The following is a 24,443-nucleotide window of genomic DNA, read 5'->3' as shown; positions in this document are numbered from 1 at the left end:
TGCCAGGTACAGTACCTCTTCTGCCTCCTTCCCCTTGTTCAGTCCCTTGATTCTTTCACCTTCAGCAGCATTTCCTGCTTTCCGGGTTCGGACGCATGTGCGCAAGACCGCTTCTTAGGCGCGCAATCGTTTGTGTGTGCGCAAGAGGAGGGGGCTACATGGTCAGCTGGGTCTCCTAGGACGCCTGGGCCCAGCCCTACCTGGGTCTACTGCCGCCTTAGGCAGCAGCCTCAATGCTCTCCCATGCCTTGCTTTAAACTTATAAGAGGCACGCATCGCTGGTGCATAGATGGCAATATCGCTCTTTGCACTAGCAGGCCTGAATTTTCTATTTAAAAACGAAAAGTAACTATACCTCCCAACTGTCACATTTTTAGAGGGACAGTCCCTCTTTTGACAGCTCAACCTGCAGTCCCTCATTTGTACTTGAAAATCCTGTTTTTCTCTGCACTGAACAGCCAGAAAAAGAAACAAAAGTTTCGAACTTAATTGGCTTTTGGCAGAGAGCCCAGAACAGCCACAACAGAAGATTAGATACATTTGTAACAATTCAAATGTATCTAGATAAGCAATCTAGATAAGCAAATAAGTAATTGTAACAATATAAGATAACAGGTCCCTGGGGAAAAGTTAGACTCACAGCTTAAAGGGCAATTCACCCTCATTAGCAAAACTGTAATAACTGAAAAAAACACAGGAATATGTTTAAACTTTTATAACCTGAGAAATTTTGTAAAATGAACATGGTAGTTAACTTTTTTGTCCTTTCTTTTTATTTCCAAATGTTGGGAGGTATGCTAGAGGCGGTTTTTCCCCAACCCTGGTAACTGGCCACTCACTGCCGCCTGAGGCAAGGTTCTCATGGCAGGAGCTGTCCTGCCAGTAGAGCACAGAAAAGTCTTAAGGTGGCCATACACGGGCCGATCAAAGTTGCCGACAGCCCGAGTCTATGTATGGTGTATGGGGGCCCCCGACAGGCTTACCCGATCAGATGGGACTAAAAATCCCGTCAGAATGCAGCCGCATCGGTTCGTTGATGCGGTCCCGCGATCTGACCGCCCGTTCCCGTTCGTTAGGATCAAATCGTTGGGCCCTAGGGCCCACGATTGGATCAGCCCGATATTGCCCATATCGGAGAGAGATCCGCTCGTTTGGCGACATTGCCAAACGAGCGGATCTCTCCGTGTATGGCCACCTTTACACAAGATTTAAACTACAGACCTGGAAGCAAAGTTAGCCATGTACAGGCAGATTTGGTCTGATTGTTTTAAACCTGATTCCAACCAGGGAGATGTTACCTAGTTTGGCTGAAAATTGTCTTTATGGCCATGTGCTGCCAGCTTTAAATAAAATCCGCTGCCAATAATTTATGTAAAGGAGTGTTTGGATAAAAGTATTTTATTAACATGATTTTGCCCCTAGGCTAGCTGTCCATGCGCCCCCAATGCGAGCACATGTACAAGTTACTATCGCACCTGTTCCGGCTGGCTCTAGTCCTCTGCTCCCACTGTAGTTCCTGTAGGAACCTGGAAATTTAGATGTGGCAGGGTGGCATGCTGCCCCTAAAAATGTGCCACCCTAGGCCTGGGCCTTTGTGGCCTTGACACCAATTTGGATCTGACAATTACTGGAGGTGTCAAAAGTCAGGCACCACCCAGTAATTATATTAACTTACTTAATATCCCATGTAATTTTATACTAGAATGTATAAAATGGCCTTATGTGTTTACATAGCCCTGCTAATTCAGTTGGGGGTTTTGTATTTTGTTGATTTTTTACTACAGGTATAGGATCTATTACCCAAAAGGCCTTGGGACCTGGGGTTTTCCGGGATCTCTCTGTAATTTGGATCACTATTAAGTCTGCTGCAAATCATTTAAACATTAAATAAAACCATTAGGATTGTTTGCTGCTTACATGGATTCATTTTACAAAATATAATTATTTGCTTAAAATTGACTCTGTGGGAGATGGCCTTTCCATAATTTGGAGCTTTCTGTATTTCATTTTAAAGGATTCCAAATGATAAAAATTTAATAGATTTCCCTTGATGGGGATGAAATGTTACTGCCACCATGCAACTATACATAAGAGAAAGCTGCCATTTTGCTTATCTTGGCAAAATATTCTCCATAAGCAGATGTAACAGAACCAGCTAATATTAGACAATATGTTGCACCTTTTTCTTGGTATCTATGTCATAGATGAAGCAAGAAATAATCAATCTCCATATCTTACTACATGCATTACTACAAATATGTGTAGAAAGAATGTTGCAGGTTGGCAGCATTTTACACCTCATATATCAAATAAATAAAGCAAAATGAATAATAACCACTGCACTTACAGTTTATTAATTTACACAATGATTCACAGTAAAGGAAACATTTTGTATGCGGGAAGAACACTTTGTATCGTTTTATTACTTATTGCTCTGTTGTATAAATGGATCCCATTCATTTAAGATGTCAAAGTCATAGCCTCCCAGCTTTTGGAAAGACAGCCAGCCTCAGTGTGGCTGCTGGGAAATAAAATTCACAAAAACTGTGGGGCTGTGAATTTGCAAATGGTGCAATTGTTTTATTGTAAAAAGACTGTATTAAAAAATAAGCAAACAAAATTATATCAAGCTAGAGTGCAAATGGGCAATAACAGTGTCTTGTAGGTGTCTTGTTCATGCAGTAAACTGTAACTGTAACCATAGATTATGGTTAAGTAAAAAATAGAAACATGAATAGCATTGAAGCTGCCTTTCCTGATAAGACAGAGGTAGACAGATAGAGTAAGTTTGTGGATTCCTTTAGTTGTGAGCAGTCCCAAAGTGTGCCTTATTGCCATACATTGTATAGTGTGATGAGGGGCCAACTATTATTTTTCTGAATTCGGCAACAGAAATCAGCAAAAATGAATCTAAGCTATTGTATCTGATATTCATAAATTTTGCAGGCATGATAATCGCTGAAATATTTTAAAAGAACTTTATTTATTCACAAAAAAATAGACCTCCTAGCTTAGATTATCTAAAATAAGACTGTAGGGTTCCACGGCGCCGAATATCACATGTCCAGCAATGGAATCCACCTCCTAATGAATTCGCATGGCGAATATTGACTTTGATGGTAGAAATGCCTGTTCAGAAAGAATAATAACATGTCAATGTAAGTCTCTTCACACCTATGTCATTATTTTCTAATTAAGCAAAGTGCCTTTAGTTGAAGTGTTGTGTCTTTTAGATTGTGTCCTTTTTCTGTCTCTCTCCTTACCTCTTTAATACATCCTATTTCTGTTATCTATGTAATCAATAGGACCAAACACAGACTACATATTTGAATAATAATCAGTTTCATCTTGGAGACAACATGACTGCTGTCAAATCAAGATTTGAAAAGCATGTCTCTTGAAGATAGTTATTTAACATAGTATGTGGGTAATATCAGTCTGCTGTTAACTACTCAGTCTTACCTAATTTTTCAAACATCTTATGAATAGAGGTTTCATTGGCGTCCACCATCACACGCTTCTCATCCAGCATTAAGACATTCATGGAAAGCCATTTTGAGGACATCCACAGAGGATGATCTTAGGCAAAACAAAACAATAACAATTAGAGAAAACTGCACTAGCACGGATGCCTGACTATATTATATAAAAAAACTTGTATATTATACTTACTGTCTGGGATTAATGGAGTTGGGGGAGTAACCACAGTCCAGCCAGCTTTCTTAAATAGTTCAATCTATAAAATATAATTGCAAGATGTTTTGCAAAAAAACGAAATTGCTGCACCACAATGTATGTCTGGAACATAGGAGGTGGAAAAGTGAACTACTAAATCCAGATAATGCCTTATAGGTTTGCTAACAAAACAGTAAAAGGTTAAATGATACACTTGCCAAACCAAGAATGAGCTTGTCCGGGTATAAATATTTATACTCCTATAGCCATCACACAGCACAAAGTAAGCATTCATGTTTGCTACATACAGTACCAATGCAGAGTTTTCTGATTCTAGAAAGCATTTGTGCCAAAACACATTCATAAATACTTTCTTTGTGCCGTGTGAGAACTGTGATTTGGCAGAATCCAACTAGGTGATCTCCTTCATTCTGTTATGTTACATTTATAGATTTTTCCTACTGCCCCTCTGCCATCAACTACCAGTTACATCAACCTGCCATAGCTTTCAATGCAGCAGGTCAAAGGATTGTTACGGTGGCGATGAAGTGGCTAATAACTGCCAAGGGGACTTTGAATGTAATGTTTAATTGGGCAGCTGAGCTAAGTATCCCACACCTCCAGTATATATATTATGGGGCAGATTTATCAAGGGTTGAATTGAAATCGAGGGAATTTTCGAAGTTAAAAAATTAAAAATTCGAAGTAATTTTTGGATACTTCGACCATCGAATAGGCTACTATGACTTCAACTTCGACCTTCGATTCAAAGTAAAATTGTTCGACTATTCGATATTTGAAGTACTGTCTCTTTAAAAAAATTTCGACTTCAATACTTCGCCAACTAAGATTTTGTATTCGAAGGAAAATCTTTCGCAATGTGTTCGTACAAGGCAAAAAATCCTACAAATTCGACTTCAAATTTCGTAGTATTCAATTTGATGGTCGAATTTCGAAGTATTTTCCACTTCGAAATTCGACCCTTGATAAATCTGCCCCTATATGTATATGATTTAGCACTAAATTATTCTGCATGAGAGTTTACACTTCTATCACAATTCCTCTATGCACAGTTCATTTTTCATAAAGGTGGCTTACCTGGTGGCAAGGGCGATCTGGATTGGAAAGTACAAGGCCAGGCCCAATAATGTTGAATGTAGCATCAATGTGCATTGGGTTAGGGTCCTTAAATGATATTATGTGTACTTTGTAGTCTGGTGCCAGATGCCTTCGCATCCATTCAATGCCGAGGTAGTTTGTAACCTGCAAACAGATCAACGCCAGTAAAACAATGGCTGTCTTTTCAATAATAAAGTGCTGAAATGCCTTATGGCAATTGTATGATGCAGAAAAATGTATTTAATCTTTATTTGCTTATGTATACCTGACTTCTCTGTGCAAAGATGTCTCTCCCGGCTCTCATAAAGTCAGCAGCATCAAAACAGGGCTCAAATTCTGTTGTAACAAACTTTCCCATAGCAGCCAGTTTGTGTCTGTCCTCCACTGTGCGAATGGGATAATCCTAAAGGAAAGAAAGCAGAAGTTTTAACACTGGGCACATCATCCTAGTAAATAAATGTGCAATCGTGAATGTGTGTATACACAGAACCACATAAGAGGCATGTCAAACTCAAATGACACAGAGTACTTTAATAAGTTCTTATAGATAGATGTATATTTATTTTTATATTTAGATTAGTGCTTTTCTCTGGCTTCATCCTTCAATCTTTTTTTTTTTTTTTTAAAGCTAAAAAGAATAGAAAATCCACAAAAGTATTAAAGTGTTAAGTAGCAGTTTAATAGGCTGGATACAGCATATTTATATAGGGCCACAAAATATCCTTGCAGCCCACAAACTCCCAGTACCACACATCAAGTCTAAAGGATATACATCTTACACTGCATTAGGAGTATTTGGAATTTGGTAAAGCAAGAGACTAATCCTATGTTTCCTCTCTAGGGCTGATCAGGGGCAGGGACAGAGCTAATAGGTACATTGTTGTTGTGTAAGATCATAGATTAAAAATGTTTTGTTTGTTTGTTTTTTAAAATGTCTTTATTTTGTACTTATTACATTATTCTGGGAACATTTTTTTTAATGTTTTTACTGTACTATTCCATTTACTTTTAAACTATCATAGAGCATAGGGAAAAAAATATGGTCTGTATATTCTGGCTGACCCTGTAAAAATGATACTTGATGCCAATATAAGTAAGGTAGTTGAGCATTGTACCGAAAAGGTATAAACGCTAAATTTGGTTAAAAAATTAAGCTGTGCAATTTTATTAAATAAAAAGGGTGGTTAGTAAAGAATAGAGGCAGGTGAGAAATATTGTTTGACAGCCAGTTGAGAACTTGGATACCACACACTAGGACCCTGTGGCAGAGAGAAGCTAAAGCTTGTTAAAGTCGTCAGAGTGAATTTCTGCCAATCTCTATTCACTTCAATATGTCCCTAAAAATCCCATACAAGTGACGGGAGACTTTTGTAAGCACTATTTCATCTTTTGCTTAATATGCATAATAGGATCGCAAGCAGTGGTTACAGTGGTAAGCTAAAACATAACTTACTTGTTAAAATAAGTATATAGAAGAAAAAAGGTGAAAAAGCAATACCTTATAAATGTACAGACGCAAGTGTTGCTTTGTTATTTTACTGATCATAATAGAGGCGGCACATTGTACATAATTCTTGTGCCAGCTGCAGTTGCAACAAAGTAGTTATCTTGTAGGGTGTGCTGTTGTAGGTCAATATCAAAAAAAAAAATTGAAACAATTCCAGGGATGTATCTGATATTGTAAACTCAATTAATTTATTTTGTGCTTAAGGAGGCAGAGTCCAGTCTTATATCAGCTGTTTGATAATACCTGGTTTATCTGCTGTTAGGAACTTGTTCACCCTTTTGCATTAAAATTTTTATTTTGCTAATTATTTTGCTCTAGCTTGACCATTTGTTTTCACTAAACAGCCTGGATTACTATTTGCCTTAAAGGAAAACTATACCCTCAAAATGAATACTTAAAGGGGTTGTTCACCTTCATACAACTAGTTGTTTTCAGATAGATCACCAGACATTACGACTTTTTCCAATTACTTTCTATTTTTTATTTGTGACGGTTTTTCTAATATTAAAGTGTAAAGTGTCATTTTTCACCTTCTAAAGCAGCTCTGGCAGGGGGGTCGCCGACCCCCCAAACCGTTCTAAATTAATACATTTAATGGATACATTTCTTATCTTTGCCCCTGCTGAGCAGAATCCCTGTGTTTCATTAAAGGCAGCTGTTAGAATTGATACAATAGTTGCTAATTCTCCAGAGATGCAACTAAATGTTGCAAAATTGTAACAGTTCCGAGTTTGCGCCTGAATTACTGAGCTGCCACACTCAGAGACACAAATATTCAACTTTAAACTTGGATTTTGGAAAAACAGTAAAAAATAAATAATGGAAAGTAATTTAAAAAAGTCTTTATTTCTGGGGAACAATCTGAAAACAACTGAACTGAAAAAAAGTGTTTGGAAGGTGAACAACCCCTTTAAGCAACAGATAGTCTTGAATCTTACCAAACTGGAATATATATTTAAGTAAATCTTGCCCTGTTACATCTCTTGCCTTGAGCCACCATTTGTGATGGTCTGTGTGCTGCCTCAGAGATCACCTGACCAGAAATACTACAACTCTAACTGTAACAGGAAGAAATGTTGACGCAAAAGACAGAACTCTATATGTTAATTGGCTCATGTGACTTAAAAAGTATGGTTTGGTGGTATGCTTGTGTGCACAGTGAATCATACGATCCCAGGGGATCCCTTATATTTTAAAATGTCAGTTTTCTATTTATGATTACCCAATGGCACATACTACTAGAAAAGTATATTATTATGAAAATGGTTTATTTACATGAAGCAGGGTTTTACATATGAGCTGTTTTATGCAATGTCTTTTTATAGAGACCTACATTGTTTGGGGGGTATAGTTTTCCTTTAACCCATTAACAAGGTTTTGAATCCCAATGCTGCTCCTCGGGTAAATGTAAAGAGGCCACCAATTAGATGGCAACGATTTTCTATTTATTTATTTTAACCGTGTGTTAAGGTGTTTATTTCATTTTAAAAGGTGCAAAAGGAAGGTTAAGTTATATATATATATGGGGGAAATAGTAACCTTTAAAACTGAGGGCAAATCATTTGTAATTATATAAAACATTATGATTTGCAATAAATAAATCTTGTAAACTATATTATACACTATTGGTTAGACAAACACAATTTGTTAAGTGATGTGTGCACAGACACAAGACAGTGTACTTGCATTTAAACTCACACAAAACACACCTGCCATCAAGCTTCAGAGAAAGGAGCCAGACCCTGTGCTCTTCAGCGCCATCTCTTGATCAGGATCTTTAAACAGCTGAGCACAGCCAGCATCTCCTGATTTTGCCCAATCTGCCCAATTGTTATACCGTCTCTGCCACCAACAATCCAAGAGATAAGGGACGAGTGGAGAGGCAGAAACTGAAAAATACATTAGCCGTTCCCTAGCTTTCAAACGTTTAATTCCAACGAAACTGCCAAAAAACCTTAATGGCCTGGAGAATTTACCTGGTCATAGAGTTCATCAGCCATTGTTGGTTTCGGTGCAGTGGTCCACTTTGCCCCACGGCGGAAATAATCCTTAATGAGAGGACGGTAAGCTCTGTATTCAAAGAAACGAGCTCGCCAGGCCATAGGCGCTTCAATGATCTCATTCCCAACAATGAGCAGGATGTCTCGAGGCATAGCAGCATACATTCCTGAAATGTGGCACACCAACAATGTCAGGAGAACATAAACATACAGGTCCAGTTGGCTTGCTGATTTGCAAATGAGTAGCTTCAAGCATTGTTGAAGGACTTATTCTTTTATTTATACATGGAAACATTGCAGAGTTTTATTGATCATTCTGAATGGGCACAGATACTGATGCCATGGTTCTAATTTGAAGAAAGCAAAATGAACAAATTATATGTTTTGTATATCTTGTGCATTTCTTTCCAAAGTGGAGCAGTCTAAGCTTAGTGCAAAGTTTGCAAGACTTGTCTGAGGGAGTCATGATGCAAGACATTAAAGGAGTAATGGAATAACAGTTAACATTTGCTCTACATCCCAACAACAAATGGCACATTGTTTTCCATGAGCCTCCATTTTGTGATATTCTCTGTGTCACTTATCATCTGACAGGAGAAAGTGTCACAGTAGAAGACACAGCTCTGTCCATTCATTGGCTGATATAGCCTATGTAACCTAGCTTGTATACATGCAGTTGGTTTGTGTGTAAGCACAAAGTTTCATAAAATCAAGGGGAGGGACTTTGGTGTGTTAAAGGGGTTGTTCACCTTTAAATTAAATTTTAGTATGACGTAAAGAGCAATTTTCTTGGCGGAGCACTAGTGCCGAATGGCTAGTTCCCCGGAATCAAGCTGACAGGATGCGCATGCCCGCCATATTTTGAGAGGGAGGGGGAAATGAAGGCCGCCGGCCTCCGGGTGCCCTCAGGGCAAATCCGGCCCTGAAGACGATTAATACAAATTAACAATAACAAGACATTTGTAGCAGTACAGAAAATTTTTTAGATGGGGTCAGTGACCGCCTTTTGAAAGTTGAAAAGAGTCAGAAGAACAAGGCAAATAATTCAAAAACTATAAAAAAATAAAAAACGAAGGCTAATTGAAATGTTTATTAGAATTAGCCATTCTGTAACATACTCAGTGTTACCATTAAGGTGAACCTTTAACTGGCAATATTGAATTATCTAATGTAGAGATGTGGCGAAAGATTCGGCTGAATACAGAACCGAATCTGAATCCAAATTTGCATATGCAAATTAGTGGTGGGAAGAGGAAAACCTTTATTACTTCCTTGTTTTGTGACAAAAAGTCACACGATTTCCCTCCCGCCCCTAATTTGCTTATGCAAATTAGGATTCGGATTCGGTTTGGCCAGGCAGAAGGATCCGGCCGAATCCTGCTGAAAAAGGCCGAATCCCGAACTGAATCCGGGATTCGGTGCATCCCTAATCTAATGCCACATGTTATTATAATAAATTATTAAAAAACTATCATTTGCATGAGACGGCTTTACTCTATGGACACCTTCAATGTTTAGAGGTATAGCGTCCACTTAATAACAAAACATAAAATATAATATTTGCTGCATCATAAAGATATATGTGTAAATAAGCGAATTACCTGTAGATTCAAAGTCAGGTGTTTTGTATTTCACTGACCAATCAATGACCTCAGGCCTTTGCACGATAACTCCTTCATGTTTCAGAACTTTGCACATCTCCTCAATTTCCTCAATGGCCTTCTTGACATGATCCACAGGAAAACTTTGACCTCCATGCTTCTGGTAAAAAGGCCAGTATTTTTCATATGTGTTTGCCTGTGATAAAACAAAATACATAATGAGTAAAAATAGCTATACATTTGTCCAATTCTGGGTGAAATGTACTGGCTGGTAAGTCTGGACAGTCTGGGCTTTTTGTATCCTCTTTTAAATGTAATTTCATGTGACTGGACTTATTATTTTTCCATACATTTTGGAAATAGAAAGAGGGACAAAACGATTTGCCATGGCCATTTTTGACCATACCCATTTTGTGGCCACACCCCTTAATTACCATGTTCATGCAACAAAATTTGGCAGGTTATGAAAGTTTGAACACATTTATATGTGTTATTACAGTTTTGCTAATGAAGGTGAATTGCACTTTAAGCTGCTTTACAGTTTCCCAAAGAGACCTGCTTATCTTAAACTGTTACAAAAGTATCTAAGTAACTGTTCTGGGCTCTCTGCCATAAGCCAATTAAGTTAGAAACTTTGTATATTTTTCTGGCTGTTCAGTGCAGGAGATCAAAGCAAACGTCAGGACATTTCAGTAACAAATTTTGGACTGCGGGTTGAGCAGTTAAAATCGGACTGTCCCGAAAAAACGAGACAGCTGGGAGGTATGTTTTTACTTCTACAGTACATGTCAGATAAGCTGCTTGCTTTTCTGTGTTTTTCCAGGTTTTTCACAAAATGTTTCAGTATTTCAGTAAAATATGTCATAAGAAGCAGATTCTGATAAGAGAGTACAGGCACACTAAGTAGCCTGTACACTCTTAGGGTAAGGACACACAGGTAGATTCGGGGAGATTAGTCGCCCCGGCGACGTCTCTTCTTTGGGGTGACAATCTCCCCGAACTGCCTTCCCCTACCTATAATGAAAAATCGCCTGTGGGACGGCACTCGCAGCACTTCGTCGCACGAGAAAACTTCGGACGACTCCAGAAAATGAAGCACCGCGAGAAGAGGAGATTTGTCGCCGGGTCGACTAATCTCCCCAAATCTGCTTGTGTGTCCTTACCCTTATCTGTTCTGTTTACAAAATGGATGAAAGAAAGTTTGATCACCTGACCCCAGTTGGCACCCGCAGGGTTTCTGCAATAAAAGTCTATGGACTGAATGAATATTGAACATTTGCTACCTTCCTACCAAGGCAACAATTGCCATTGTCTGTGCCTTATAAATTAAATACTCCCTCTCTCTTCTAACTTTCTAACTGTCTAATGAAAAACATTATATTGTGAAATGTGAAGTTGCTCTTATTTATCACTTGTATTACATTTCCCCATAGGAGTCTTAAGCTGTTTTGATATGTGTATAGTTCAGCAACTTCTGCTGTGTGTACCTGACATCCCTGGCATTACTATATAGATATACCCCAGGTGAGAAAATAGAAGAGATCTTGTTAAATTTCATTATTTAGTGTGACATTCAAAGGCATTATTATGTATGCTTCATTTCAAGCCTTCACTCTCAATCCCCTACTGTACGATTGCTTGCATCTGTTACATAATCCATTCATTTCTCCTTCTCTTTCTGAGAAAAATATTTTAGGAACAAGATGCAACCCTATATCTTACGGACAGCCGGCTCGTTAAATAGTGTGTCTTCTGCTTAATGACTTTTCCAGGCCTTTAGTTTTAGCTTCTCTTTTCTGTATGGAATGGCAGAGAAGTATAATGTTTTTTAACAGTCAGACTTAGCACATGAGAATTCACCTATAATTGTAACTTTTAGTATGGCATACACATGGGTTGTCTAAAAGAACTATCTGTATTTTGAATTATATACATTTTTGTTCTGCTGTTTTCCATTCTGGTATTTTAAATGCAATCTGGATGATGATCACTTACCCCAACAGGTAAATTAAAAAAAAAAAAAAAAAAAGCTTTTTGGGGCTTAGGGACACTGAGGCACAGATTTGGGTGAATGTCTCAAAAAGTTAAGCATAGTGTGACATGCTACCCATGGGTCATACATTCAAATCTGCTCACCCAGTCCTCAGAGTGGGACTGCTAGCAGTATGAGTAGGTGGGGGGAGCAGATTTCAAGGTGAGCAGTGGGAGCCAGATTAGGGGCACACCAAATCAAAATTCAGCTCTGGGGACATTGATTTTAGAATCCACAACCTTCATAGTGTTTTCATTTTTGAGAGAAGCAAATAAGAAAAAAAATAAGACCAGCTGCAGAAGCCTATCAATTACCTAGATTTTCAATACTATTTTTGTTTTAATTTTAAAGGGAAAGTAACCCACCCTTTGTTTTTCAAAAATGTAGCCCCTTACATTCACATTCACTGAATTATCTTACTCTGTCATTGTATCAATGAATGCAGAAAGCTATGGCAGGGTCCAAGGCAATCATTCTGTGTTGCATCAACTGGTTGGGTGCTGGTACTGGTGTGATCAGGAACCCAGGCATATGCACTGGGACTAGACTCCTTGGTCATGTAGCTGGAATCCTTTGCATCTGGCATCCACTGGCAGTGAATGACATGCAAGATAGGACAACATCAGGGGATGCCTAAGTCTTTCTCATGTGCCAAAAAAAATTTAGTTACACCACTGAAGGCAGTCATTAGTTTTGCTCCCAGTTAAGGTCACCCAAATCACCTTAATCAGTCAAAACTATTGAAATGAATTAATTTGCAGGTCTGATGATACACCCACAGGGGGGAGGTAAAATCCAAAAAAATGTAAAGCTTCCCCTAATTATATAGTAACCCAGCTTAAAAAAAAAAACTCTTTATGAATTGTATTACAGAACGGACTGAGGGCAAAGCAGAGGAAGGCAAGAGAGCACATGAGAGGGAATTATCTCTGCTGTACTGTTGATTCATCTGTTGCATGCTCATTCCAGTGCTGCAGGGAAATCTCTTATACAGTAGTGGCCCTGCCATTCACAATGATGCACTGCCTGGGCCCCTAACATAAACAGCCCTTGACATGTCACATGCTTTTCATGTGCCGTTCCTCACACTGAGTGATGACCATTTACACTTTTTTTATAGTAGAAACACATGGTGCCTTTATGCTCTGTTACATTCTCTGAAATGTGTCAGTACAGTAAGGGGGTTTCAAACAAAGAGGCCATACTGATATAAAAAAAAGATGATGCAAGTATTATTTCTAGATTTGGATTTCTATGCTGAGGTCGAATATTGCTCTTATAAGGTCCAGAACATGTGGTAATGGTCTTACAATGAACTTTAATTCCACCCATACAGAATAATTTTCCTGAAGACATGCAATAATAAGTAAAAGGTTGATTACAACAAAAACCATAGGGCTCATTTATGTTCAGAACCGTCATGGTTTTTTCCCACAATACTGTGTTTTAGCCCTGAAATTCCAATGTCATTGCAGGGGCAAAGGGGCATTGAATTTGTCAAATCTGTGCTCTGGCCAATTTGCTAAAATAAATGCAACCATGCATGCGCTTCATTGCTAATTTTGTCTTTCTGTCTGGAGTCCATAACCAGTATTCGGAGTACGAATGACATTTACTACATATGTCCAGGGAACCATGGTCCATGTCTAGGGTGCAATGATAAGGGGTGCCGACATATACCTCTTCTTTCACCTACTCCTGGTTCAAGCCCTTGCTCCCCCAGTATCATTGTCTCCACTGCACCTCTGTGCATACTCCTCCCCCCTGCTGCAGGGCACTGTGGGAACCCGGGAACTACTGCCTGGTCCAGAGGTGGTAGTAAGTTCCCTGGCCATTTGCCATTTTGGTTACAACCAAAACTGGCCAGTACAGCTCCTGATCTGGTTCTACATTGCTCATTTCAGTCAATGACCAGCAAGGTATGTAACAGATCAATCCACGAGCCTTGCAAACAGATACTATGGGGTTTGGCAATCAATAAAGGAGGCCCCACACCCCTGGTAGTTACACTACTGCATAAGCCCCTTCCTTTCCAGATCAAAAATCAAGCATATCCTACTAAACAGGGACCCTATGGAGGTAAAGTACAATTAAACAAACATTTAGAGCAGGGGCGCCCAAAAGGTAGATCGGGATCTACCAGTAGACCTTTAGCTGGTGATCAGTAGATCTCAAGACACTGCCAACAAACAGCTTGTCTAAATCACCCTCCTATTTCATTCTTTTCATTCAGAAATTGATTTTGATAAGGTTACATGAAATGGGTGTTTCTTAAATATAACATTATACATTTTCTCATGAATCCGTATTTAAGTAATATTTTCCATGGAACAGAATGCTAACAATACTTTCATGGATGTTATGGGACATCATCACTAAAAGTAGACATCACATTAGTAAAGTATGGGCGCCCCTTGATTTACAGTATATGTGTCAGGCCTTTGTAATTTATTTTGGAGGGCTGCATGCTGTTCATCCTGATATTTGAAGAAAGACCATCAATTGTGTAAATATCCCATACAGAAGGAGAATGAGATTAAGCATTTTTTCCAAAGATACCTTGACTTCCACAGAGAATGGAGGGACATTGGCATTTTCAGGTCTGCCCACGATGACTTCCTCCAGTGGGTCCCATTCATTGTAAGAACAGACAGGACATTCTTGAGCGGCGGTGTCCCTGACCTTCTCGTCAGCAGCGCAGGGTTTTTCTGACACTGCAGCTGCCTGGGTGCTCTGGAAACTTCGCTGCACCCATCCGACGAAGCTTTTTCTTAGCTAAAAATTGAAACAGAATAGCAAGTTGGAAGTGATACACATCTGAAGGATCACTGCACTGCACTGCAATCAGCATTCAGTCTTGCTATGCAACAATGATTCTGTCCACAATACTGCCCCCAGTGCTTACCTTTCCGGCGCTGGAGGGGATGTCGAGGCGGATGCATCACTAGAGCTGAGAGCACAATTGAGCTCTCTTGTAATAATAAAAGCCAAATTCCCAGTTTAAAAAAACCCAGAAATTTAGATCTTAAAGGAACAGTAACAACAAAAAATGTAAGTGTTTTATAGTAATGCAAATATAATGCAGTTTTGCCCTGCACTGTTAAAACTGCTATGTATGCTTCAGAAAGACTTCTTTTGTTTATATAAATTAGCTGTTGTGCAGCCATGGGGGCAGCTATTCAAAAGAGAAAAGGCTCAGGTTACACAGCAGATGGCAGATAATCTCTGTAGTACATAATGGTGTTATCTGTTATCCACTATTTAACCTGTGCCATATAGCCTTTTTTCAATTTCCATCATTGCTACACAGCAGCTTGTTTATATGAACTATAGTAGTGTTTCTGAAGCAAACACATCAGTTTTATCCATGTGGGGCAGCAGTGCATGATATTTTCATCGAATTAAAACACTTTCATTTTTTTGGTGTTACTGTTCCTTTAAAGTTAACAGGAGAGGTCTTATGCTGCCCCTGGCACTGCCTCCTGAGTTTTTCAACTTGCCTCATTGGCGCAGCTCCCCTGTTGCTATGGTTCATTGCACTGTTGCAAACTTGCACTTGGGTGAGTAAACAGGGACTAGTAAGTCTGTAGTCTGACCAAAATCAAAAAGTGTATGCTGCTCATAATGCCTTCTCAGAATGCCGTGGGCTGTTAAGGGTAACCAATGACCTGTGCATAATCAGGGCCGGATTTTGTGCTTCGGCCACTGGGTCCTAGTGCCCGCCACCCTCGCTCGCACCACCCCTGCGCGCAAGTGTGCGCATGCATTGTAGCACTGGGGATGATGTCCCCTGTGAAGAGTTATTATATATGCTGCACTGAATGTTCCTGATAAATGACTATAGCAGTACTATGCATATATATAAGTTATTATAGTTTTTCAAGTTTTACATGTCTTTATAACATTTTTGGCATAGGTTAGTCTGCACAGGAATCCTTATAGATTTAGTTATAAAATACAAAAAGGAAAAATTGTGAGAGCACTCCATGGCTAAATAAAAATGTACTAAAATACATTGGAAGTGCTACTGATCTGGCCAAATTAACTACAGACATAGAAAAAATAGTTAGGGACCGCCATATGGGTTTTACCTTGACGTGGTATGGTGGCTTATCAATCTTATGATCATAATTTTGTAACTAAAAAACCCCCTGTCTTTGTAAATACATGCATCTGCATAGATTACTGATATGACAGGGGACCAGGGAATGTGCATTGATCAATTTTTCTTCTTTTTTTCTATGTCTGTAGATTTAGTTATATCCATGTTGTGTTTCATATCATTTGCTCTGACAAGTTTACAGGAAATCTTATGCATAGGCAGCAATTTTTTTTTACATTATCTCAGACAGGAGACAGGAGTTTAACCCCTGTTACACTCAGAAAATGCAAATAAAGCGTTTTGTAAATCCTTAACTGATCACTGTAATGTCCCTATGGGTGCTTCAGCAAGAAACTCTCCATTTTCCCTAATAATTTAGCCATTTTGTGTTTTGCTCTCTCTAAAATAGCTTCTCGATAGGAGGATACAATCAGCTTCCTGCAATGCAGAACAGGAAACCTACAATACAAAGGAATTCTTCCCTATGAACATTTTTTTCCTAAAAGTTAAGGGCAATGGCACATGGGTCAGTTTCAGGTGTTGCTTAGTAGCCTGAACATGCAGGAGCAAAACACTCGAAATAACTATTGTCCAATATGAGAATCTACTAACAAGTAAGCTGCTGCTCTTGATTTTTTTCTAAGCCATTCTCATGTGTTTCATTTAAAAAAAATAAACTGTTATGTTTTGGTAGCCGAGGATGAGTTTGTTTTTTCCACTATTTGGTCTCTTAGCATTTCATCTGTTAGATTCCCACAGTCACAAGTAACAACCAGCTCTCTCAAAGCTGCTACAAACTGTTCTGTGGATTCGCCATTACGCTGTCCACGTTGGCGGAATTTATATCTTTCAGCAACCACATTTACTCTTGGCAAGAAAAAGTTCTTTATAGCAGTAAGAGCAGTTTCATAAGTATCATCAGGTTATGGTAATGTATAGAATATACGCTGTGCCTCTGCTCCCAGGCAGTGAATAAGTAAAGCACGCTTTCTAGCAGCAGAAATCTCCCCTTGGTCAGCAGCAATAATGTAATTTTCAAACATATGGATCCAAACAGTAAAAGGCATGGCAGGCTCACCAGGGTTTGGAAGAAAAGGTACAGGCTGCTGCAGAGGTAGAAGAGCCATCCTTGTCACCATTTGTTATGTTTTGGTAGCCGAGGATGAGTTTGTTTTTTCCACAATTTGGTCTCTTAGCACTTCATCTGTTAGATTACCAAAATGGAACCCTGTGCAATTGCCCTTAATCAAAAGAACTGTGCTGTTTTTGCCTACACATTAATACCCCCCAATACCTGCTCAGACCTAAAAGGAGATGTTAGCAGAGGACAGGCTAGCTGCTAATTAAAGGCATTGTGAGAAATTCCCTCAAAGCTGCCTCCCAAGGTGCAGCCATATGGGTGCTCAGCAGTTCATCAACAAATGGCAAGAATAGCTAAACTGGCAGCCATATTGCTATATATTTGCCTAGCTAGCTTAAGGTACAATTAGGAGATTATTCATTAAAATCATTCTCAAAAAATTCTTAGAGGGAAAAAAAGCATGAATTTTTAAAGATTTATTATACCCCGATGCTGCAAAAAAGCCCAAATCTAAAAATCCTCCATCTCAGACCTGTGGAGGTCCTGTATAAGTCAATGTGAGATACACCTATCTCAATTTGAAGTTTTAGCGGTCTGTGCCCGAAAGCAAAGTTGCTTAGAATTGGCCATTCTATAACATACTAAAAGTTACCTTAGAGGTGAACCACCCTTTTAAATAAAAAAAGACTGACATTATCAATGGTTCATAGCGTTTGCTATAACTTTATAGTATATCCTAATTATTACAAATGTTTAATCTTTATAACTATTTTATTCTGAATGCCTGTAGAGATACATTAGTATGCATTCTAATTGGGAAAGCTAGACATATAAGGAATCTTTGTTGAGAGCTTGTTGTCACAGGAAAGATTGATGATTTATGGTCTCTGCACTTATGTCATTCTTTCATGCCAGGCGGCACGTAGACATTTGACTTGTTTCATCGCTACAATGAGCTCTTGACTTCTGGTCAACTAGTGGTCACAGTAAATCTTGTAACAGCTTTTGTAAACAGAATTATCCCTGCTATCTTATCAGGGGCCTCTGAGCAATGAGCTGTACATGTGGCTTTCTTATGGGCAGAGCATTAACTATGAGACTATGAGGGTACTCTTGAAAAGTTACCTTTTGATGGGAGTCATTTCAAAGAAAAAGATCTTGGGGCTCTCTAAGGGCTTACTGTAAATTATTGGCAGCCCTGATACAGCTAACAATAAGGGAAACCAACTTTGTAGTTGTTGCAGCGTTACAATTCCCACCCTCATCAGCACTAATTGCTTTTTATATGTGTCATATTCCCTAGTCAGCTATTATATCTGTTGTATGTCACTGTAAATCTAAGGAATTTTAAACTGTAATAAAGCAGAGAAAACCGGTGACAAAGCTAAAGTCTTAGTATCTTCAGCCTGAGCATGCAATACATTTATCATCTCTATTGGAAAATGGCATAATAGTCATAAAAAATACAAAACATAAAGTGCATTTTGCAGAGTAGTTTTTTCCATAGTAGAATTACATTGCAAATTCTAATTGTGCACTCTTTTTTATTGTTAATACAGGTATGGGACCTGTTATCCAGAATGCTTGTGACCTGGGGTTTTGCAGAAAACGGATCTTTCCATATCTTGATCTTCTACTAGAAAGTTATTAAATAAACCCAATAGGTTGGTTTTGCTTCCAGTAAGGATTAATTATGTCTTTGTGTGGATCAATTATAAGCTACTGTTTTAGTTTATATTACAAATAAAATCATTTTAAAAATGTGGATTATTTGGACAAAATGGGAGACAACCACTCTGTAATTTGGAACATACTGGATAATCAGTGTCTGGATAACAGATCCCATACCTGTAGTACTGTTTACTTAAACTTACAAAGAACCCAGTGTCATGCAGTGTAACAGTTCCCTCTATGAATCCAAATGTACAGAGACAAAACATTTGGCAAGTGATTTTCTAGAATCTATACATACCGGTATATATATATATATATATATATATATATATATATATATATATATATATATATATATATATATATATATATATATATATATATATATATATATATATATTATGGGGTGCCGTTTGTCCCAAATACATTCTGTATACAAAACTATCCCTAATACAGAGAATGAATGTCTCTCATGTTATATAAGTATTTGTGACCACACATAGAGAAAAAATATATACAAAAGACTTATTTCTATTAAAGAATGAAAACAAAATCTGGTTAGTGCACAAAAGGATGTCATTATATCACAAACTCCATTCTGTACAGTTTAACAAGCAATCTGTCTCACAAATGTATAACCTCCATGTAACGGACGCACTTATGTGCAAAGTTACTTACAGAATGAATTATGTAAAAACAAAGTTGGACATAATATATAATAGTGTAAGTAACTAGTGCTTGTCAAGCTAGATTTGACTGACAAAATAGATATCTGTGACAGAAAGCAAGATTTTATAGTACAGGATTCATTCTTTCCACAAAATGACAGTTTTGTTTCACAAAACAGATAAAATAACCATTCTGTGAAGCAACACTGTCAGTCACATTCCTGAACCAATAAGAACAAAGCTTATTGCCATATACAAACAAGATGAGAAGTGGCCAGCTCTGCTCCACATGGCTAAGGCAAAGTATCTGACCTGCTATAGAGGGCGCCCTCTAATGTCCCCTGTGCTGCATAGTAATAAACATGAACAAACCTTTCCTAAAAGAGCTGCTGTTAAACACTACAGGTTCATAAATGGAAGTTTTTACAAATGGCTGAGAAATATAATGCTGCAATATATAATATATAATGCAAAACTTATATAAATATGATCATTTTAGGTGATATGGCTATTCTTATTGTAGTAACCTGCTTGTGTGGCCATTTTGGTTAAGGGCATTCCTGCTGTTTTGCCATTATCTTATGACTCACTCCTGTTCCTCTTCCTGTCTAAGCTGAGAGTAATTATGGGACAGGCCACACCCACCTGTGATGTTGTATTAAATGTACCACAAGTTACTGTGCTTGTCTGGCTGCTTTGCCTGACTCTCAGAGACAGTTATAAGTTTTGTATATGATAGTTAGACTCCAATGTCTCCTCCTGGCTGTAATCTTGCACCAATTATCTTGTAGTAGTCTCTTAATAATGTGCTTAGCTATAGTTCAACTACTACATAGTAGCTTTAGCCAGAGACTTGGGACTGATCATGTGCACACACATTGTGTTTAGTATGATGTGTTGGTTATATGAGCAGCCACTCTTGAGTACTGTGTGTAAACAAAAGGCTTCAGGACTTCAACTTCACCTCCTTTCGTGAATTCGGGTCTTTTCGCCGCTTCAGGACTTCAGCTTCGTCTTTTCGGCACTTCCGCATTCTGTAATATGCAAAATGGCCACATGGCTCGGGCGCTCGTAAAGGGGACCCTGCTCTTTAAAAAATGCAGCACTTCTGGGCCCCCCTTCAGGCCCGGAACACGTGGCCCCCCTGCTGGCGGCCCTGGACATGCATGTGACATGGGCACAGTTGTGCTCTCTGCTCTAGTGTTGTGCCCCCCTTGACCCACTCTGATGTGAAAGGGTTAAGCACTGGGCAGGTAAGGGACGGCATGATTAGAGTCTTTTCTTATAAATAAATATAAAGCATTGTGCAGCTTGTTGCTTCTATATAAATAGATTATGATCCCCTAAAATTGCCCCTGCCTAAATGACACCCTTTTGTTTACACACAGTACTCAGGAGTAGCTGCTCATATAACCTACACATCATACTATACAGAATGCGTGGTCATACCTGCCAACATTTTGGAAGTAAAAAGGGGCAAAAAATTTTTTGTAATGTAGCGCGGCAAATTTTTTTGACCACACCCATTTTTGTGGCCACACCCCGTAATTACCATGTTCATTTTACAAAGTTTGGCAGGTTATAAAAATGTGAAAATATTTCTCCTTATCTAAACTGTTAAAATTACTTATTTTCTTATCTCAAAATTGTTATAAAGCATCTTAGTTGCACCTGTTAGCTGTACTGGCCTCTCTGCCAAAAGCCAATTAAGTCAGAAATTTTGTTTATTTTTCTGGCTGTTCAGTGCAGAGAAAAGAGCGACTTTCCAGTACAAACCATCGCAGGTGGGTGTGGCCTGTCCCATTATTACTCTCAGCTTAGACAGGAAGAGGAACAGGAGTGAGTCATAAGATAATGGCAAAACAGCAGGAATGCCCTTAACCAAAATGGCCACACAAGCAGTTTACAACAATAAGAATAGCCATATCACCTAAAATGATCATATTTATATAAGTTTTGCATACTTTTCTTTCATTATAAGTGCAGCATTATATTTCTCAGACATTTGTAAAAACTTCCATTTATGAACCTGTAGTGTTTAACAGCAGCACAGCAGCACAGGGGACATTAGAGGGCGCCCTCTATAGCAGGTCAGATACTATGCCTTGGCCATGTGGAGCAGAGCTGGCCACTTCTCATCTTGTTTGTATATGGCAATAAGCTTTGTTCTTATTGGTTCAGGAATGTGACTGACAGTGTTGCTTCACAGAATGGTTATTTTATCTGTTTTGTGAAACAAAACTGTCATTTTGTGGAAAGAATGGATCCTGTACTATAAAATCTTGCTTTCTGTCACAGATATCTATTTTGTCAGTCAAATCTAGCTTGACAAGCACTAGTTAGTTACACTATTATATATTATGTCCAACTTTGTTTTTACATAATTCATTCTGTAAGTAACTTTGCACATAAGTGCGTCCGTTACATGGAGGTTATACATTTGTGAGACAGATTGCTTGTTAAACTGTACAGAATGGAGTTTGTGATATAATGACATCCTTTTGTGCACTAACCAGATTTTGCTTTCATTCTTTAATAGAAATAAGTCTTTTGTATATTTTTTTTCTCTGTGTGTGGTCACAAATACTTATATAACATGAGAGACATTCATTCTGTGTATTAGGGATAGTTTTCTATACAGAATGTATTTGGGACAAACGGCACCCCATAATATATATATATATATATATATATATATATATATATATATATATATATATATATATATATATATGACTCTATGCTAATAAACATTTCATAGGGATGTCTACCCAAAACTTGTCTAATGTAAAGTGAAGCAACCTTCTAAGATACAGTACTTTTTAAAACTGCAAATGTTTTAAGGATATATGTATATGTAAAGCCATGTATGTGCTGGTGTGTAGCTCCAAAAAAAAAACCAAATGAATAATGAAATATACAAAATCCAAAAAAAGCAAAATGTTGTTAAAAGGTGATCTCTGACCAGGGTAACCCTCAGTTCAAGAGTTTGCCAATTTTACAAACAAAATACAAAGCATTTAAATGTAGTAAGAGGTCATCCTGTAATAAAGCAGTAGCCAAAAATGTCTTTATAAAAGTAAAAAAATCTTTATTAGGACATATGTAAGCCTGACGTGGGAATAAGCCTATGAGTAAGTGCCCGCCTCAGGCATGAAATGCATCAGGCTTACATATGTCATAAGAAAGATTTTTTCACTTTTATAAAAAAAATTGGCTACTGCTTTACTACAGGATGACCTCTTACTACATTTGAATGCTTTGTATATGTAAATGTAATTGCATTTGAAAGCTGTATTTGTTTATGTCTTTTTGTTTACTCCTGGTTCTGACTCCTGAAACAAAGTAGCAGGAATCACTACTCCTCCTCTTATTTCGAGTCGAAACCAGCAGTGCAGAGAATTTCTAAATAGACAAAAGTTGCTTTCAATAGCAATAACATTTTCAAATAACTAAAAACTAACATGTTTAATTAACATATATTGGACAGTTGCTTAAAATTGGATACTCTCCAAAAAAACAGCTTTTAGGGGGGATATCCCCTTTAAATTGACTCCTAATTATAGATCATGTATATATGTTCTTTCCAAGAAACAGCTGGGTAAAACATTTAAGTTTTTGATGGAAAAAAGTGTGTTGAAGGTCTGAGAAAAGAGATCAGCACACTTCTTTACACTATTGTCAGGGAAAGATGAAACACAGGAAATTGTAAAAACAGGCAGTGTATAGCTGTCCAGCACTGTGGAGAAGTTCCAGATCTGCACGAGGAAGCTGAGAGGATTCCTGAGAATGCAAGGCTTGGGCAAAAATAGGAAAAAAACTTTAAGCTCTCTTCATAATGATGAGGTTTATGCCTGAAGCAATAACAGTGTATAAAACAATGTATAGAATTGTGCGCCATCACATAGTGGTGTATATGGCAGGAAGCCTCACACACCCAAAATATAGCAGCAACCCTCAAGAATGAATGATCTGAACAGGCAGTTAGTGTCCTCGCGAGTAAATAAAGACTACTTATGTAGAACATAGCTGATGAAATACTAAACCCTGCACTCATGGCCAACACAGAAATTCCAGAGAACTGAAAAAGGTCTGGAGGAAACTACGCAAAGTTTGTATACATTCACATTGTTTAGTACGTGTTGGGACACACACATCACTCTGCTTACATGGTTATAAGTGTGTACACAACAGGGGAATATAATTGCACACAGACTGTAAGAAATGAGAGGGAATATTCAACACAGTGATCAGAATTGTAATAAACTGTGGGACAGGCTTGAAGAATAAGAGGCTGTACCAGAAGAAATATATCTCAACCGACAAACTGGAAAGTGTCTCTAGGTAAAGTTCAAAGATAATCAGACTTCTAGTTATATTATAATGGATAACCCACTTGGAGATCTCATGATATGGTAGCATTTTCCCTACTGGGCACTCCAACTCGAAACATCTGATAGAGATAAGGATCTGAAAATCTGAAAAGTACATTTAATGACTGTACTTTACTTTACTCTGGACTTTACACTGTTATATTTCACACAGTTCTATGTTAAAATAAACATCTGTTAATGAATACAGATTACATGTATTGTATCTTTTAAGCTGTAAAGGAAATGATTAAAAAAAAAAAAACCAGAAGAGATGTAAAAATAAATCCTTTTCCCAGCTGCCAGATCGGACATAAGATTGGGTAACTAGTGGTAAGGGGAAACTTCGATATAAAGAAAGGCAGTGAGCTGTGAAAAGCTGTAGTCATACAAGGCAAGGCATGAAAATGCAGGAATACCAACCATGGATCCAATGTAATGAACTGCTTCAGCTCCCCTGCTTCCTCCTCTCAGACACCTCACCCGCAGCATGGTGATCAGATTACCTAGAGGGAATGTTCTCACTGGCTGGCTAATAGCTTGCTAGCTCTGTTCTCTCCTACTGAGGGCTAAGTGGTGACTAGCCTTGGGCTGCTATGTTCTTTATATGAACT

The 24,443-nt window shown here is 38.2% G+C and overlaps 1 protein-coding gene across 1 annotated transcript; it reads right to left on the bottom strand.

Moving 5' to 3' along the window:
• Positions 1-2,335: 2,335 nt before the first annotated feature.
• Positions 2,336-24,389, bottom strand: gatm.L (glycine amidinotransferase (L-arginine:glycine amidinotransferase) L homeolog). The gene is given in 9 exon segments (NM_001086230.1): positions 2,336-3,129; positions 3,463-3,579; positions 3,673-3,736; positions 4,774-4,938; positions 5,060-5,197; positions 8,278-8,468; positions 9,903-10,098; positions 14,494-14,709; positions 24,253-24,389. Coding segments are annotated over 9 exon segments (1,269 nt in total). The 5' UTR covers positions 24,322-24,389; the 3' UTR covers positions 2,336-3,016.
• Positions 24,390-24,443: the final 54 nt, after the last annotated feature.

This window comes from Xenopus laevis, chromosome 3L (genome assembly GCF_017654675.1).
Source record: "Xenopus laevis strain J_2021 chromosome 3L, Xenopus_laevis_v10.1, whole genome shotgun sequence".
NCBI classification, from domain to species: Eukaryota; Metazoa; Chordata; class Amphibia; order Anura; family Pipidae; genus Xenopus; species Xenopus laevis.
Note: the sequence above shows the minus strand (reverse complement) of the source record. Positions and strands in the feature narration are given on the sequence as shown.